Here is a 16771-nt window from a genome sequence, read left to right on the forward strand (position 1 = left end):
GATGTCTCAGAAATGAACCACTGCTCCCGACAGCAACTCCTGGGAAGGTCATGGAGCGTCCCGGTCATCCAGCATCTATTCGCTCCGCTAATGGATGATTTTGAAAGTGTGTAGAATCCACACGGGGCCCCCACGCTGCAGATTTATCATCGAGACATCATGGAGATTTTACCACATATAACCGCCGCACTGACTGACTGCTACCGCCGCTACTTCCGTGAACCCCTGCACCACTTGTTCCTGTGTAGGTAGGCTGCTGCGAAGCAGGTGCTCTACCCGGGCACTTTTGGCTCCTGACCTCCCACTGCTGCCACCCTGCTGACTCCCAGCCATGCTTTCAACACATATAACTGCCGCCGACGTGAACTGAGAATGTATTTTTCTGTTTGTACTGAAATAGGCCATTATATGCTTTCACCAGAATTAACTGCAGAAATGCACTGAGAATATATTTTTCTTGTTGTATTGGAATACGACCCTATATGCTTTGACCAGAAAAAACGTAACGAGTGAAGTGCGTATATATTTTTATTGTAGTACTGAAATACGCCTCTATCCTGTTTCACCAGAAATACAATGTAGCAGGGTTAGCACTCAAGCTCTTTACTCAAATTTCTTAACTCATCGCGTTATCTTGAGACGAAAGCCATTAAAAAGCAATTGAAGGTGTTTGCTTAACACATTTAGTTTAGATAACACGTCTCATAAATCATGTGTTAACTCTAATACATCCGTAACTGCAACAGTGCAATGCGTATATATTTTTCTTTTTCTACTGAAATACGCCTCTATGCGCTTTCACCAGAAATAACTGCAGAAGGGAACTGAAAATATATATTTCTTTTTTTACTGAAATACGCCCCTATACGCTTTCAACAGAAATAACTTCAGAAGTGAACTGAGAATATATTTTTCTTGCTGTACTGAACTACGCCCCTATACACTTTCAACAGAAATAACGGCAGAAGTGAAATATATATATATTTTTTTTTGTCGTACTGAATACGATACTAAGATATAAGCCACTAAAGACAGCCCAATAACAAAACGCTGGAATGACAGAGCTGTCTAATGACTATTTGGATCCCAAAATAATCGTTCCCTGCACTTGTAAATCACTTTACTATCAATGTCCCTAGCACTTTCTGACGTCTCACCCTGCACTAAGATGCTGTGAAATTATTCCTATTCTTTCCCTGCACTTTTAAATACACTGCTCAAAAAAATAAAGGGAACACAAAAATAACACATCCTAGATCTGAGTTAATTAAATATTCTTCTGAAATACTTTGTTCTTTACATAGTTGAATGTGCTGACAACAAAATCACACAAAAAATAAAAAAATGGAAATCAAATTTTTCAACCCATGGAGGTCTGGATTTGGAGTCACACTCAAAATAAAAGTGGAAAAACACACTACAGGCTGATCCAACTTTGATGTAATGTCCTTAAAACAAGTCAAAATGAGGCTCAGTAGTGTGTGTGGCCTCCACGTGCCTGTATGACCTCCCTACAACGCCTGTGCATGCTCCTGATGAGGTGGCGGACGGTCTCCTGAGGGATCTCCTCCCAGACCTGGACTAAAGCATCTGCCAACTCCTGGACAGTCTGTGGTGCAACGTGACATTGGTGGATAGAGCGAGACATGATGTCCCAGATGGGCTCAATTGGATTCAGGTCTGGGGAACGGGCGGGCCAGTCCATAGCATCAATGCCTTCGTCTTGCAGGAACTGCTGACACACTCCAGCCACATGAGGTCTAGCATTGTCTTGCATTAGGAGGAACCCAGGGCCAACCGCACCAGCATATGGTCTCACAAGGGGTCTGAGGATCTCATCTCGGTACCTAATGGCAGTCAGGCTACCTCTGGCGAGCACATGGAGGGCTGTGCAGCCCTCCAAAGAAATGCTACCCCACACCTTTACTGACCCAATGCTAAACCGGTCATGCTGGAGGATGTTGCAGGCAGCAGATCGTTCTCCACGCATCTCCAGACTCTGTCACGTCTGCTACATCTGCTCAGTGTGAACCTGCCTTCATCTGTGAAGAGCACAGGTTACCAGTGGCGAATTTGCCAATCTTGGTGTTCTCTGGCAAATGTCAAACGTCCTGCACGGTGTTGGGCTGTAAGCACAACCCTCACCTGTGGACGTCGGGCCCTCATATCACCCTCATGGAGTCTGTTTCTGACCGTTTGAGCAGACACATGCACATTTGTGGCCTGCTGGAGGTCATTTTGCAGGGCTCTGGCAGTGCTCCTCCTGTTCCTCCTTGCACAAAGGCAGAGGTAGCGGTCCTGCTGCTGGGTTGTTGCCCTCCTACGGCCTCCTCCACGTCTCCTGATGTACTGGCCTGTCTCCTGGTAGCGCCTCCATGCTCTGGACACTACGCTGACAGATACAGCAAACCTTCTTGCCACAACTCGCATTAATGTGCCATCTTGGATAAGCTGCACTACCTGAGCCACTTGTGTGGGTTGTAGACTCCGTCTCATGCTACCACTAGAGTGAAAGCACCGCCAGCATTCAAAAGTGACCAATAAATCAGCCAGGAAGCATAGGAACTGAGAAGTAGTCTGTGGTCACCACCTGCAGAACCACTCCTTTATTGGGGGTGTCTTGCTAATTGCCTATAATTTCCACCTGTTGTCTATCTCATTTGCACAACAACATGTGAAATTGATTGTCACTCAGTGTTGCTTCCTAAGTGGACAGTTTGATTTCACAGAAGTGTGATTGACTTGGAGTTACATTGTGTTGTTTAAGTGTTCCCTTTATTTTTTTAAGCAGTGTAGTTTTTTCGGTCTTTTTTTTTTGAAAAATTGTTTTTCCACTTGCTGTCCCTACCGCCTTCACACGTCTGTGAAGTGCATGTTTTTCTTTGTGGGCTTGTGTACGATCTCAGCAATAGGGAGGTTTGTAGGCTTTATATGACTACCAGTATGAACAGACCCCAGTGGTAGGTGAGTACACAGGAATACCTAATGTCCTATCTAACCCTAAAGGACCCTGGTACTAATCACAGGAACGAGACATTCTGTTCCTCCAAAAGGAAGCATGACGGGAGTCTCCCTAAGGCCTAATACAAAAACAACAAGGAAATGCAACACACAGAAAAGCCAAAAATACAAAGGGAAAGGTAACACTTAACTTTCAAGAAGCTATGGCAGCACCAGGAACTCAGCTGAGATCCAAACACCAGCTATCCATAGGTCTAACTTAAGCTATAAACCACACAGCATTGTGGGAGAAACAACTATAAATATGGAAAGTTAAATGACCACAATAGCAACACCTGGAGGTTAAGTGTGTGGCCCGTACCAGAAACAACACAGACCCCTATGGATCCACAAGGTAAACATGACAAATCAAACCACGTGTTGCCAGTCTCAAAGATCTCCTGCCACTCATTGTCGCGGGGACGTCCGTATGTCTCAGTACGTCCTTGACAAATGAATGTCAATACTGCTTTATATTAACATGTCTCACAGTGATGACTGTGCTGCAAAACACATTTCCTGTAAGTAATTACTCACTAAAAGGATGATTCAGCCATCACTGCTGCAAAATTTATAGTGTTTCTTGAAACAGAAACAATTTAAAAGAGGAAACAAAGAAAAAGTAAAATTGTGAATTTAAGGAAATCCTTATCTTAGTTCTGTTCACTATACTATATGGAATATCAAAAAAGCAGACTTAATTCAGTTATCATGGGTTCTGCTCAGCTTTTCAAGCATATAAAGTATGGGATCCCTTATACATTCTATTGAACCATAATGAACATAAAATGCCCAGCAGAGCTGATAGAAAGTCAAGAGACAGAACACTCTGAGCAGCGCTTCAGCACCTCCAAGTTTTCAACAAAGGTTTAGGTGCCCTTTGACTTGAACCAATTACTTAGGGCTCATGCACACGACCCTATTGTTTTTATGTTTCTTCTCTGTTTTATCATTTCAATGGGTCGGCAAAAAATACTAAAATGACTGTGTGCATTCCGTTTCCGTATGTCCGCATGTCAGTTCTGCAAAAAAATAGAACATGGCCTATTCTTGTCCGTTTTGGGGACAAAGACAGGCATTGTTACAATGGATCCGCCCAAAAAAAAACCTGATCCAACACAGATGTTTTGTGGACTGCAAAATACATACGGTCGTGTGCATGAGCCCTAAGTGTATCGTTATTTTGCAAATGTGTTCAAATAAGTGTTAGTGTAAGATGGTTAAAATAAAATAATCTCTTTATTGAATAATTGGTTTAAAAGATAGAAAGATTGTCCTGTTGTCAGAAATACAGACAGATTGGGGGTGTCACTGAAGGGGAGAGCGTGCACAGCCCTGACACCTCTGTCCCTGCCTACTTGCACGGTCCGCCCTAGGCGACGGTGTACAACTGGATGACGTTCCCTAAACTGAGTACTTGTTGGGACATAAAGGGAACAATGAAACTGGAAAAAATAATAAACAAATTGACAGGCAGACACGAAGGGTAAATACACAAACAATGCAAATAGAAGCAGCAGTCAAAATACAGGACGAAAGATAAATATAAAAAAGTAAGCAAGGTCAAAACAAGCCGAGGTCTATACCAGGAGGCGCCACCGCCGCCATCAGTACAGAGGAATAACCAAATCACAACAAACACAAGCCGAGGTCCGAATGCCAAGAGGTCACGTCAATACAGAGGAAACAGCAGAAGCGGGGTTAAGGAAACAGAGCCAAGGTCAAGGTACAAGGCAAACCAAAACAGAGAACTTGGTAAATGAAAATACCTTATTCACAGGCAACCTGTGGCCAGCAGGCTGCCTGTTTAAATAGTCCTGACTGGTGAGTCACATGACGTGGCCGGCATCACGTGACTCACAGCAGCCCAACTCAGCTGAGCACCGATCATCATTATCGGCACTCGGCTCTCCTGTAGCTCGCCTGCTGTCATGTAGACGAGGAAGCGGGCTACATCCCTGTCCCTCTCCTTGCGCAGGGTGCCGGCGGTGCTGCGAAGGACTCGCGCGTAGCCGGCCCCTCGTTACAGGGGGACTGCTGAACATTTTACTACATAGGTGCAAAAATCATAGTGAGCACCTAAGTCTAGTAACAGTCGGGTATATATCTACAGGGGGTTAAAATAAACAGACCCCCCACCAAATTGACCCAGAATGTTAAATGGGTATGGAGGTCAAAAATATTCCCCCAGAAAAACACGGCATATCACCTGGTTGTCACATTGGTTGATACAGTGTCATCAAACCAGGTTAGAAAAACATACGCTATCCTAGATGGTGCCAAGATGGGAAATTATGTACAAACCCGCTATAAGCACTGCCTAGCTAACTAATCACAGGTACTGGTAAGCAACTATCCATTGTATCCCCTGCTAGATGATAGACCTGATAGGATAAATAAATACCACGTCTCTCTTCTCTGCAACATTTAGTGCACATTGATATACTAGTTAGCTTGTATCAATATGATTTGCACGAGTTCTGCAGAGACACTGTAGAAGAGAGCGGATATATCGCCGCTTCTCATTTATAGGCTATCTCTTACAATCCATTAACCCATTTTGCTTATAGCGGTTTGTACATAATTTTTCCTGTCTCGGCACCATCTAGGATAACAGCGTATATTTTTCTAACCCGGTTTGATGACACTGTATCAACCAATACCAGGTGATATTCCATGTTTTTCTGGGGGAATATATTTATTTACCTCCATACCCATTTAACATTATAGGTCAATTTGGAGGAGGGGGGGGGGGGGGTCTGGTTATTTTAACCCCCGATAGATATACCCGGCTGTTACTAGACTTAGGTGCTCCCTGTGATTTTTGCACCTATGTGCTAAAATGTTCAGCAGTACCCTTATCTGTCTGTATTTCTGACAACAGGACGATCTTTATATCTTTTAAACCAATTATTTAATAAAGAGATTGTTATGTTATTTTATTTTAACCATCTTACACAGACGGTGAGTAAATTTTAGCAAATCAGACGGCAACCATTGTATCTGTTTATCTTCGAGTGTAAGTGTTAGGCTACATGCACACAACTACGTATTTTACTGTCTGCAAAATATGGATACCGTCAGTGTGCACCCCACACTTTCCTCAATCCACATTTTAGAAATACCTGTTATTGTCCCCAAAATATTTTTTGTGGCACCATAGAAATGAATAGGTCTATGTGCGATAAGCATTTCTTGGGACCCCATAGAAATGAATATGTCCGAACCACAAAAAATGCAGATCGGACACAGACCGAAAATATGGTCGTGTTTATGAGGCCTTAGACACAAGATAATTAGCCTGGCCATATACAGTTTCCATGTTATTAGATCAGTTAGGGTCCAAGTTCTGGGTACACTAAACATAGAAAATGCAGAAAATCACAGCAAATCCTTCCTTCATCTCACTCTTTGCTTTGATCCTGATCTGTCAAAAAAAAACTTCTTTATATGTCCCAGGAAATCAGCCATCTCTACCCTCTAACTCCTCTGTACAATCCTGTACCTGGCTGCAGCAGGAGCCTCCGTCTACTCTGCCTGCTGTAGGATTTTATAGATTTTATAGCTGTAATAGAACTAGATATCCATGAATAGAGCTAGATATTCATGTATAAATACCAGTGCCAGCACAATTTTGCAAATCTTGCAGATCTATAGGCAAATTGCTTACGGTGATTCCTTACAAATAAAATCTTATTTATGCCAGTCTTATTTATGACCGTAAACTGTCACTGCAAACCTAAGCTCACAGTCTGAATTGAACAAGGACTTGGTTGTGGTCACACACACTGAATTCAGACTTTATATTGTTCTGTAAAGTTAGTAATGCATGGCACATAGAGCTGTAACATCTTTGAAGGATTATGTATTGATCGCAACACCTATAAAGCATGAATATTCATGTACATACTTCAATAGTCATCTCTTCTAATATTAGAGCCTTGGATTCTTTGGTACTAAGGTACATCAGCATCTATTTTGTACGATGAAGGCAAAGCAATTTTAGTGAACCAGATACTGTGTCTCAGCAAAATATAGTAGCAACATTTTGGAATGTAAAGTTATTTTCAAGGGAAACTCTAGTAAAACTTCTCCATGAAAGTCCATGTTTAATATTTTTAGTAGCGCTGTTTGTGTTATGGCTCTTTGTTTTACATAGGTCCTATATCTCAAAATGTCATTTCCTTTAATGTTTTCCTTCTTCTACAGCTTTCCCATCTGTGGTACGTCCACAGTAAATCATTGATTGAAAGTTGCTGGATTCCTTGCAAAGGTCAGTTTGTTGTCTGATAAATAAGGTTAGGCTATATCTTACTTATTATTTGCTTATTCCTACATGTTTGTTTTATTACATACATTGCAATATATTACTTAACTATTTGTCTCCAATAGTTGACTAGAAAACAGAAAGAAACTAAAAAAGTACTTTTCAGACATTTCTTCACAAATTTATGAATGGACTTGCTTGTCTGTCAGTAGATCCTTGCGTCCTCCTTGCGCTCTCTCTGGTGTTCAACTAAAAAACAGCCACATGGTGGCGCCCTTTATTCAGTTCACCTTTGTTAAGCACTGCAGACATTTCAGAAATTGTCTACAAAGTTAAGCCTTGCCTATAAACTTAATTTGCAATGCTTATGTAACATTAACAGTTATTTCACATAACTGCTAATCTATAGATTTAAGACGATTATCTTATCAGTCCACACATTTGTTTGAAGTTTATTTTGAGGAAAAGGGAATATTCTTTTAACCTTCAGACTGTTCTTTATCACAATAGATTTGCTTTATCTAATATTTTATATCCTAAGGAAAAAATATCATCTATACAGCCTATTGCAATGGGGGCGAAGCTTAAGCGGATATTCCTTAAGGGTGTATGAGTTACTGCTTATAAAAAAAAAACTTCTTTAAATGGATGATGGCATCCAACATTCTTGTAAATGTCTGTGTAATACAGTATTATTTACTCCGGAACAGCCTGTTCGAAGCATATTGTCTAGGGAGGCTCTTGGTGGGCTACCCACGTAATTGTGGTGATCTCACGTCATTTTCTGTAAATGAAAAAAGGAAAAAAGGAAAGAAAGGAAAAACCTATGTTTAATCTTTAGACAGTCTAATAGGGATTCCCCAAAGAGCTCTATAACCTCCATAATGTACCTCTCTCTTGGAACCACTATTATCAGATATTTAACTAATAGTATAATGATGTAGAAAATGCACTAAGTGGAAAATCCATAGTGTTGAAGAGCATTATCTTCTATAGGGCACATATTAAACATGTAAAGATGTGATTGAAGTGTCTAATGGTCTCTAATTAGCAAATCTTATTAAACCTGCATACGTGATTGATCAATATAAAGTCATTATACAATATAAAATGCATAGACTTTTAAGCAGCAGCTCCAGTTTCAGCACCAGCAAAGGGACAGCTCCATTCATTTAAGCTTAGCCATATGTGAAATCTGTCAATTATCCTGTTTTAAAAAGAGAAAAATTCTTAAAAATAAGCATTTAGGGAAAATGTGGACATCTTTAGGATGCATTAGCAGGTCAGGGATTTTCATTTAACTATTTATGGTGAGGGATCATACATGTCTACAGCACATACATTGTATGTCGATGTTGATTAGGAAATGATAGGTATAATATCTGTTAAATAATCATGTGAGGATTTCCTGGATTAAACATTTTTTCCCCCCCTGTCATTTAGACTGAGTACTGAATACTTTTGCTTGTCACCTGTGCTGTCAGACGTAATTAATGGGAACATTTTGGCAAAAGAGGAAAAAAAAAAATATGGATGTGTAGTTAAAGTGAGGAGAATGCGTATGTCAGAATATTTATAAGAAAACTTATGACTGTGTTCGGATCATCTGTGAGGAAGGATGATAATTGTTAGCATGTTCCTGGAGGAATTGGCCTGATGACGTCTTTTCTGATACCGGATCATTACGTGACTTACACTCTGAAAAAAAGGGAAGCTGTTTGATCCATGGATAAAAATCCGAGCGCCACAGAATCACAAACAATAGCTGGTATTTAAAGGTAATAACCACACAAACATTTACAAAGCAACCTCTTCCTAAAGTGGCGTTTGCAGTAACTATCCTGCATGTGTGTATATATATATAAATATATGTATATACATACTAGAACGGAGGGCTGGTCAACTTGAATTGCAGCACAAGAAGGAGAAGAAAGCAGCTAGAGAAACGCCTCAGGAGAAGTATCTTAGAGAAGATCTGATCTCATTGTCAGCATCTCAGCCCAAGACTCATAACAGTCTACACCAGGCTCTCCCTGCCTCCCTGGCTCACTGCTTTTTTTTTTTTTATATATATATATCTATCTCATTCGTATCTAATTCCCAGCACCTACAACGTGTTTTTTTTTTCCTTACATTTACTTTTTCAGCTAGGGAGGTTAGATTTTCTTCCTTATTTTTTTTTTTTATTCCCCTGCTCTTTTTCTCATCTCGGTCGGAATCCACCTTTATTTTTTCCCCTGGAATTGTGGCTTGCATCAAACTTTTAGACCAAATAGCAGCAAACATTCAGTTCCTGTGTAATCCCAACCTGTCACACAAGGCAATGCAGTCCACCTTCTAAGAGAGAGCGGAAACTTGCAAGACACTTGGCTTTAACTTGGGACCTGACATCTCTCTTTCTGTGACACAGTGGAGTTTCTCTATTTTATATGGTAAGATCCCTGCACGCTTGATTATACGAACTGTTAGTATCGAATTTTGCGGTTGTATCTACTTTTTTTACATGTACAATAGTGGAAGGTTGTGTGATTTGTATGTTGGTAAATATTATGCCTGCCCTTCTTGCATATGCATTGATCTAATTGAGGTCAAATCGCACATTGATCTGAGCTAATGAGAAGTGCTTGTTGAAAGTGTTTCCTTCACTTCTCTCGCCCGCAGAATGACAATGTACAGGAAAGCCCTGCTCACCTGGCTGTTGGTGTATGGAGTAATGCGCTGCACTGTCCACTCCTCACCTACTGCGCTCAAGTACCCGGCACTTAGGTAAGTATCAGTCTAATTATTATCATAAAAACCTGTTGTCTACTCATTTGTCATGTCCTAAAAAATATCATATTGCATTTCAGTATCAGAAGCTGTGATAGTCAAGCATGGCATGTTATAGTCCATGTGTAGCTTCTCTTGATTTACTACAAAGAAAGCAAGAGAAGGAGTCAGTGTAGACTTGCTCTGCATGCGTTCCTATGCAGTGGGCTAGAATACCAGCAGGTAGATCTACAAAGACCCTGACTTATCGATGGAACTTGAAGCCAATAATATCTTATAGAACTCATTTTCCGTATATATGTCATATATCACCCCTATAGTCTTGGAATTTTGCCTTCATATTTTACATACAGATTTCTAGTTAAACGATTCCGATTTCCAGAACAGGACTTTGCATTGCCTCAGATTGTGTAGTAGAGTCAGGTTTAGGATCAGTGATAGTCCATCTCTAAAAGACAAAACATGACAGCCAGGGAAGTCCCCAGTGCTTCATGCGTTTGACTGCTGGCTGAGAGTTACCCTTCTTACAAAGGGAACAGGTGCATGGTCTCTATAGAACAAGCAAAGTCATCAAATTACAAGATGAACAAAAATTGTTTTTTCATGTCGAAACAGTTTATAATCCTAGAATGTTCAGCTGTTTCATTTCCATAGAAGCGGACAGTAGTGTATATGCTCTACGTAAGAACAATATAGACCATAGGCATTAATGCACAAAAGCTTCTATTGAGCTATTTAATCCATTGTACACATAACATATGTTTCCTAAAAATGCTGGCAAAAGCAGACGCGCCAGATTAAGGGATTTCACCTAAAAAAAATTCGCTCAAAGAACATTATGGTGAGACGTTGGAAGGAGTAGTCTTTCATTGTAAGGTATGTTATCATGTAACCTTTCCAGATACACTGCATTGAAAGAAATTTTAGCAGGTAACCTTGTCCTTTACAATGCATCGAATGAACAAAAAAGTGAAAAAACCTTATCAATTGAAATATGACGAATACCTTGCCACCACCAGTCATAAACAGTTAAGGCATTACATCTCTTCTTACCCCTGGATTTTTTTTTTGCCTTTACAATGATAAATTGCAAAGCATAATTTCATCTATTGGCCAGATCAATATTTTTATTGCTTTTGTCTGGCTTGGTATTATTTCGCTTCTGAATTTCTCACACAGTTCACTTATTAGATTTATAAATAATTCATTGTTTGCTCTGAAAATTGCTTACTCTTCTCAAGAGAATCACAGTTTCCCCTGCATAAAAAAAAAAAAAACATTCGGAAATACAAATGAAGCTTTTGGAAAATAGGTCACAAAACTTATAGGTAGAATGTCGAAATAAATGATCTGCACACATTGATATTCATCTTAGTTTCCTTTATTTATTTGCTTTCCTGCCTTTACCTGGTCACTTAATAAATAGATTTTATTAGATCTAGATTGTTTTTCTCGTGTCAGCTGTTGCTGAGCTGCAACTCCCATCATCCAAATCACAATGCGATGGGAGTTTCAGTCCAGGAACAGCTGAAATGCCAGAGTCTATTTATGCTTGTTGTGTGTTCGGTGACAGTGGTCAGCATAAACTGTTTGGGCGTGCTATGTACAGCGCTTGGCTACGTTAATATATATGATACTCGGGATCATTTGTCTGTGGTACAGAGAATCTGACACAGCTAAACTGTGATCCAGATTTAGCAAGAGTAAAACACTTTGGAAAGATCTATTATTAATAATGCTGGCAGAGCAAACTGACAAAAATAGCTTACGGTGACCTACATCCCAGCTGATACAAAGTGAAAAAGGAGGAACTTGGCATGAAAAGAAACAAAACCCGACAAAGTCAGGACCCAGTCTTTCCAACTATACCCCCACCTTCCGTAGCGGGGATCTGGGTAATGCCACTGCTAAGTATTTTCAGTGCTTTGTGGCCAATGCTTAGTGCTCTGATTTAATGTTTGGAAGCTGATGGTGTGTTTGATGATGCTGTTCTACCAATAAAGGAAAGTTGTTTCCCTCACCCCCCCAACCCTTTCTAATCTTTCCTTTCCTCCCCTCCACCTCCTCTCTCTCTCTCCTCTCAGTTCCCTGTACTAATGATTGTAGGATTTGGCAGCTAGCTCTGGCCCAGCCCCAACCTCAGGTCAGCTCACAGATGGGCTGCTCTTGTTATTTCTCTCACGCCCACCTACAGATTGATAGGGTCTCAGGGGGTCTTTTTCCATCAGCGTCTGGCATCTCATCACCGAACAATATTCAGAGAAAAAAAGACCAGTAATGTAGACACTAGAAGTGAACCTTTGCCAGGGATTACATTGCTCCAAAAGGCACTGATCAAGTCATTATGCATTTTTGATTAATTAAGAGCCTTACAATTCATTCTCCTTTCTTTCTCTCTGCTCATTAGGCTTGAAGATGAAGTGTACGATGAGGATGGTAACACTCTTCCAGACTTTGCTTTCGATAATGATCCGATCGGTATTGGAAATCCTTCCTCGGTCCTAGACGATATGTACTCCTTTTATTACCCGCCGGAAAAGAGGTGAATTCAGACTCCCCCACTCCCCCATTTAACTAAAAAATCTAGTTAGAATGATGTGTTGCATAGTCACAAATAACTAAATAAAATCTGCAAACACAATAACCCTGCTTCTGTTTCATGTCAGACCATATTGCGATTTCTGCAATGCATCTAAATTATTTAACAGGAGGCGCACATTTAAAGGGAAAATGGAAATTTATGGAAATGAATGACATTCAGTGCTAATCAGGTGGCATCTTGCAATTAAGCAGCATCCTGGGAACAAAAAAAAAGCTGTATATGTATATATAATGTGGATGTGGGAGGAAAGGGTATATCAGGAATAACATGTGGACAAGAGTAAAACATGACCCTGTGACAAATCAGTCTAGGCATAATCAGGAAGCTGTAATGGGTCAGCTGCACCCACCCCTCCCTGCACACATACACACATTCCATTGAGAAATGCTTCTTGCTTGAAAACAACACATGTTGATGTCAGATTTCCAGGAATCATCTTTCCTTTTTTTTTTTTTTTTTTTTTTCCTTTGCTGTTGTCAGACATGCTGATGATCTATTAAACAAAGCCTATAGGAATTTACTGGGGCAATTGTCTGCGAGGAAATACCTGCATACTCTGATGGCCAATCGCTTAGGGTAAGGTTGTGCTCTTACACCATAGTATTTGTACACATCCAAAGAAGTAAAAAAAAAATAGAATCTAAGAAATTAGTCTAAGTTCAGGCCATAATCAATATTTATGAAGAACAGATCAGCCTTATGTACTGAAGCATATGGACAATGTAGCACAAAACATCAGCCAGTAGACACGTCTAGTTTATGGATTTTAAATGCCATGATATTTATTTTTATCCTCCGCATTTAGCAGGGCTACACAGCTTCACCATAGCAATAAAGCTAGAATAAGCTGTGTTGTTTATTTCACCTGGATGATGCATTTACCTTTTGTGGTTGAGTCTCATTTTTTTTATTTTATTGTCAAATATGTCATTGATTTTCCTTTGAAAAATGCAGCAGTTGTGTGCCCTCGTGTAGTATAGATTTCTGGGTTGGGTAACATTTTAATAACGCTCAAGGGAACTCATCGCATCTTCATCATCATGAATAATTCATGCGATGAATATATTGTCTCCAAACTGTCATCTTAAATTATTTGACGTTGATGTCACAGTACGTTAGTAAAACCTGTGACTTCCTGTGTTAGAACTGTTACATTTGTTGATTTTGTTAAAATTCTCCTTTAAATTACCAGTGGATAAATGCAAGTCGGCAAAACCAGCTTTAGAGACCTGAGTAGGACTAAGCTCCATAGATAACAGAATAGAACATGTAGGTTAAAATGAATATTGATGGCTATTTACCATGAGGCATGCGCAGATGGTGCTTGTATCTGAGCATCACTTAAATATGACTACGTTTTACCATGTATCCATTCATTTCCTGACATGCCTAAGCCTAGTAGATGATGTCACCAGACTATGCAGTATCTAGCCTAGAATTTTACCACTCAGATAACTGTGAGCAATGCAGCACAGACAAAGCAAATTGCTGGCAGTTAAGGGGATATTAGGAAGCCATCGTTGATCTTGTCCCAATCAGTACATCAATATCCTGCCATATATTTCACAAGAAGAACACAACTCTTTTCATGTTGTTGACAGGAAGCCCCTAGAGGCAATTATGGTAGCAAAAGGCAGGGCAGCCTTGTAGTCATTGGTAATGAGACAGAGGCCTTTGGGAGTTGTCCAACATATGGATCAAGGCATAGGGTTGCCTAATGGAGCTTGGGTAGACAGTGTGGCAGATGTTTGTACCCTTTGTTTAAGATTTATACTGCTAAAATTGGGTTTGACATTAGGATATTTTTCTCACTTTTTTGCAAGCAATAAAGCTTAAATATTAAAACACACTTTTCATGCTCACACGCAGATAAGCTTGCACACACGTATACAGACACAGCATTGCTTGCTATTTGTCAGCTATCACATGGTAAAGATTATACAATAGAAGCTCTTAGAATTTATGTTCCCTTTGTTCCAAGACAAGACCTTCTCTTTGAAAAACATGTTTTCTGGAGGCCAACATAAATCAGGGTAAAATCATGATATATTGTATGTAGCTAATTACGAGTTGGACCTCTCCTCTCTTCACAATAATGAATGATATAACTGCAAGATAGCAGCTGATAGCTCAAAGTGTTTGACAGATAAAGGAGTGAGATATAAATTTGTCATATCCCTCATGAGACTTTATAGCTACCATATGCAATTCATTTTTGGGGATAATTCTAATCTGCCTTGCTTTGAGAGAATAGCATTGCTAACATATATATATATATATAATAATGTTGTGGGTACTTATATGGGGGAGAGGAAGGTAGCGGAATTATGGATGGCTTGTGAAGAAGCATGCTGCACCTTATTAGAATGATACACAGTTAATTGTAATGTATCTACTTGACATTGTTCTTTGTCAGAAACATTGAGAATCACAGGGTAAGAATCCAAGACAGATTGCGATTACATATAATAAGGTGAAGGTGTATTTTCATATGCCAAATATGACTGTAAAATGATCAATGAAATGTAGGAGTCTTATGTAAACCTTTATATCAGTTTTCCTTTCAACACACAGTATTTTAAGGCAGTTCTGGGTATGGTATATGTACATGCCAGTTATTACGATTAGGTCATTGAACAGTTGTTACTGGTATCGCCAATTTCATGTAAAAGAAAATATATATCTTATTTGAAACAGGAAATCTGCCCTTTTTGATATTAAACTTTTGCTTCCAACCAATTTTTCATAGCAGAAATCTTCGGGTGCTGCCACACGTTCAGTTTTTTTTATTTCGTTTTTGAAGGCCAAACCATGAGTGGATTTAAAAAAGAGAAATATCTGTCCTCAATACTCTCTCCCCTTTTATAATCAACATCTGATTTTGGCTTTCAAAACTGTATCAAAAAACCTGATCATGTGGCAGAACCCTTCCTACGTACCTGCTACACACTATCAACATCTTCTCCACTGATTCAATACACCTGTTCATTGATTTATGGCACATGATGACTTGAACAGGTTAATTGGCCTAAAGAAAGCTCCCTACAGCAAGGGACAGAGGGACAAGCTGCTGTATTTAAACATTGGGGCATTGATCATTATTGAATACCCAGAATCAATACCTGTAAACGTTATCTGAATCTGCAATTACCTGGTTAACTCACTTAGTAACTCTTCAATGGGGCCTTTCTCACTTCTAAGGTATGTCTTGTGACTGAGGCTAGTAAGCTCTGTTGATATGGTGCAGCATGCTCAGTATCTTGAGCCAAGTATCTCAGATCCTGCTAGAGAACAGAGCTCATTGCATGTAGAGGGATGCTACTGTAGACTGCAACTCTTGCTTTTTACCATTGCAGTGCATTGAGTAGCAGCCTGGAAGACGACTCGGAGCCACTGTCAAAACGGCACTCAGATGGCATCTTCACTGACAGCTACAGCCGATACAGAAAACAAATGGCTGTCAAGAAATACTTGGCAGCAGTCCTGGGGAAAAGGTATAAACAAAGAATTAAAAATAAAGGACGACGAGTAGCATACTTGTAGCGATGAGCAACCAGCCAACCTGTGTATACAGCCCAACAAAACGAAAAAAAAAAAAAATCATCACAAACTGACTGAACAATCATCGCTCCTGTGTTATCTACAAACATGTATTTATGTATTAAGTAAAGCCATTAAATGAATATTTTGATAATAATATTGTTTTTCTTTTGTACAAAGCACTAGAGAACGCACAGATCTACTTTGTGGACCAATTAAGAAGTTATATATGTTATATATAAATATATAGCAGTGACAAAGAACAAGTACAATGTGTGCACAAATCTTAGAATTCACACGAGCTGTTTATGTTTTTATATAAAAAGAAATAGAAAAAGGACAATCATTGCTTTAAATATTTTGCTCCTATTTTTGTAACTTGAAATTAAATGGATAGTATTTTTATCCGCAACAGGGTTAAAGACCTTAATTTTAACCTTTTGGGGTTGGACATAGATATTGATGACCTAGTGCAAGGAAATATGTTGCTAATGAATTTTGGAGAATCGCTGTAGATGATTCTGTCCTCGGTGAGTGTCAGCACCGGCTCCTTTAATCCTTTTAGGAGCACTGTCCCTCTTGTTAGATTTTTT

The 16771-nt window shown here is 39.6% G+C and overlaps 1 protein-coding gene across 2 annotated transcripts; it reads left to right on the forward strand.

Annotated features, from left to right (window-relative positions):
- Positions 1-7205: 7205 nt before the first annotated feature.
- Positions 7206-16280, forward strand: ADCYAP1 (adenylate cyclase activating polypeptide 1). Of its 2 annotated transcripts, none has more exons than XM_040432987.1 (5): positions 7206-7273; positions 9929-10033; positions 12444-12578; positions 13119-13214; positions 15995-16280. In XM_040432987.1, the coding sequence occupies exons 2-5, from the start codon at positions 9930-9932 to the stop codon at positions 16179-16181; spliced, it is 522 nt and encodes a 173-aa protein (XP_040288921.1). In that variant the 5' UTR covers positions 7206-7273; position 9929; the 3' UTR covers positions 16182-16280. The 2 variants fall into 2 exon arrangements, with proteins under 2 accessions (XP_040288921.1, XP_040288920.1); XM_040432986.1 differs by lacking the exon at positions 7206-7273 and adding an exon at positions 9376-9699.
- Positions 16281-16771: the final 491 nt, after the last annotated feature.

The sequence above is a fragment of the Bufo bufo genome, chromosome 5 (assembly GCF_905171765.1).
Source record: "Bufo bufo chromosome 5, aBufBuf1.1, whole genome shotgun sequence".
Taxonomy (NCBI): domain Eukaryota; kingdom Metazoa; phylum Chordata; class Amphibia; order Anura; family Bufonidae; genus Bufo; species Bufo bufo.

Bases quoted from the DNA above. Each gene is read 5' to 3' on its own strand.
- ADCYAP1 (XM_040432987.1), top strand. From the start codon at position 9,930: ATGACAATGTACAGGAAAGCCCTGCTCACCTGGCTGTTGGTGTATGGA. The intron at 10,034-12,443 runs GTAAGTATCAGT...TCTGCTCATTAG, and splicing joins CTCAAGTACCCGGCACTTAG to GCTTGAAGATGAAGTGTACG. The intron at 13,215-15,994 runs GTAAGGTTGTGC...TTACCATTGCAG, and splicing joins CTGATGGCCAATCGCTTAGG to TGCATTGAGTAGCAGCCTGG.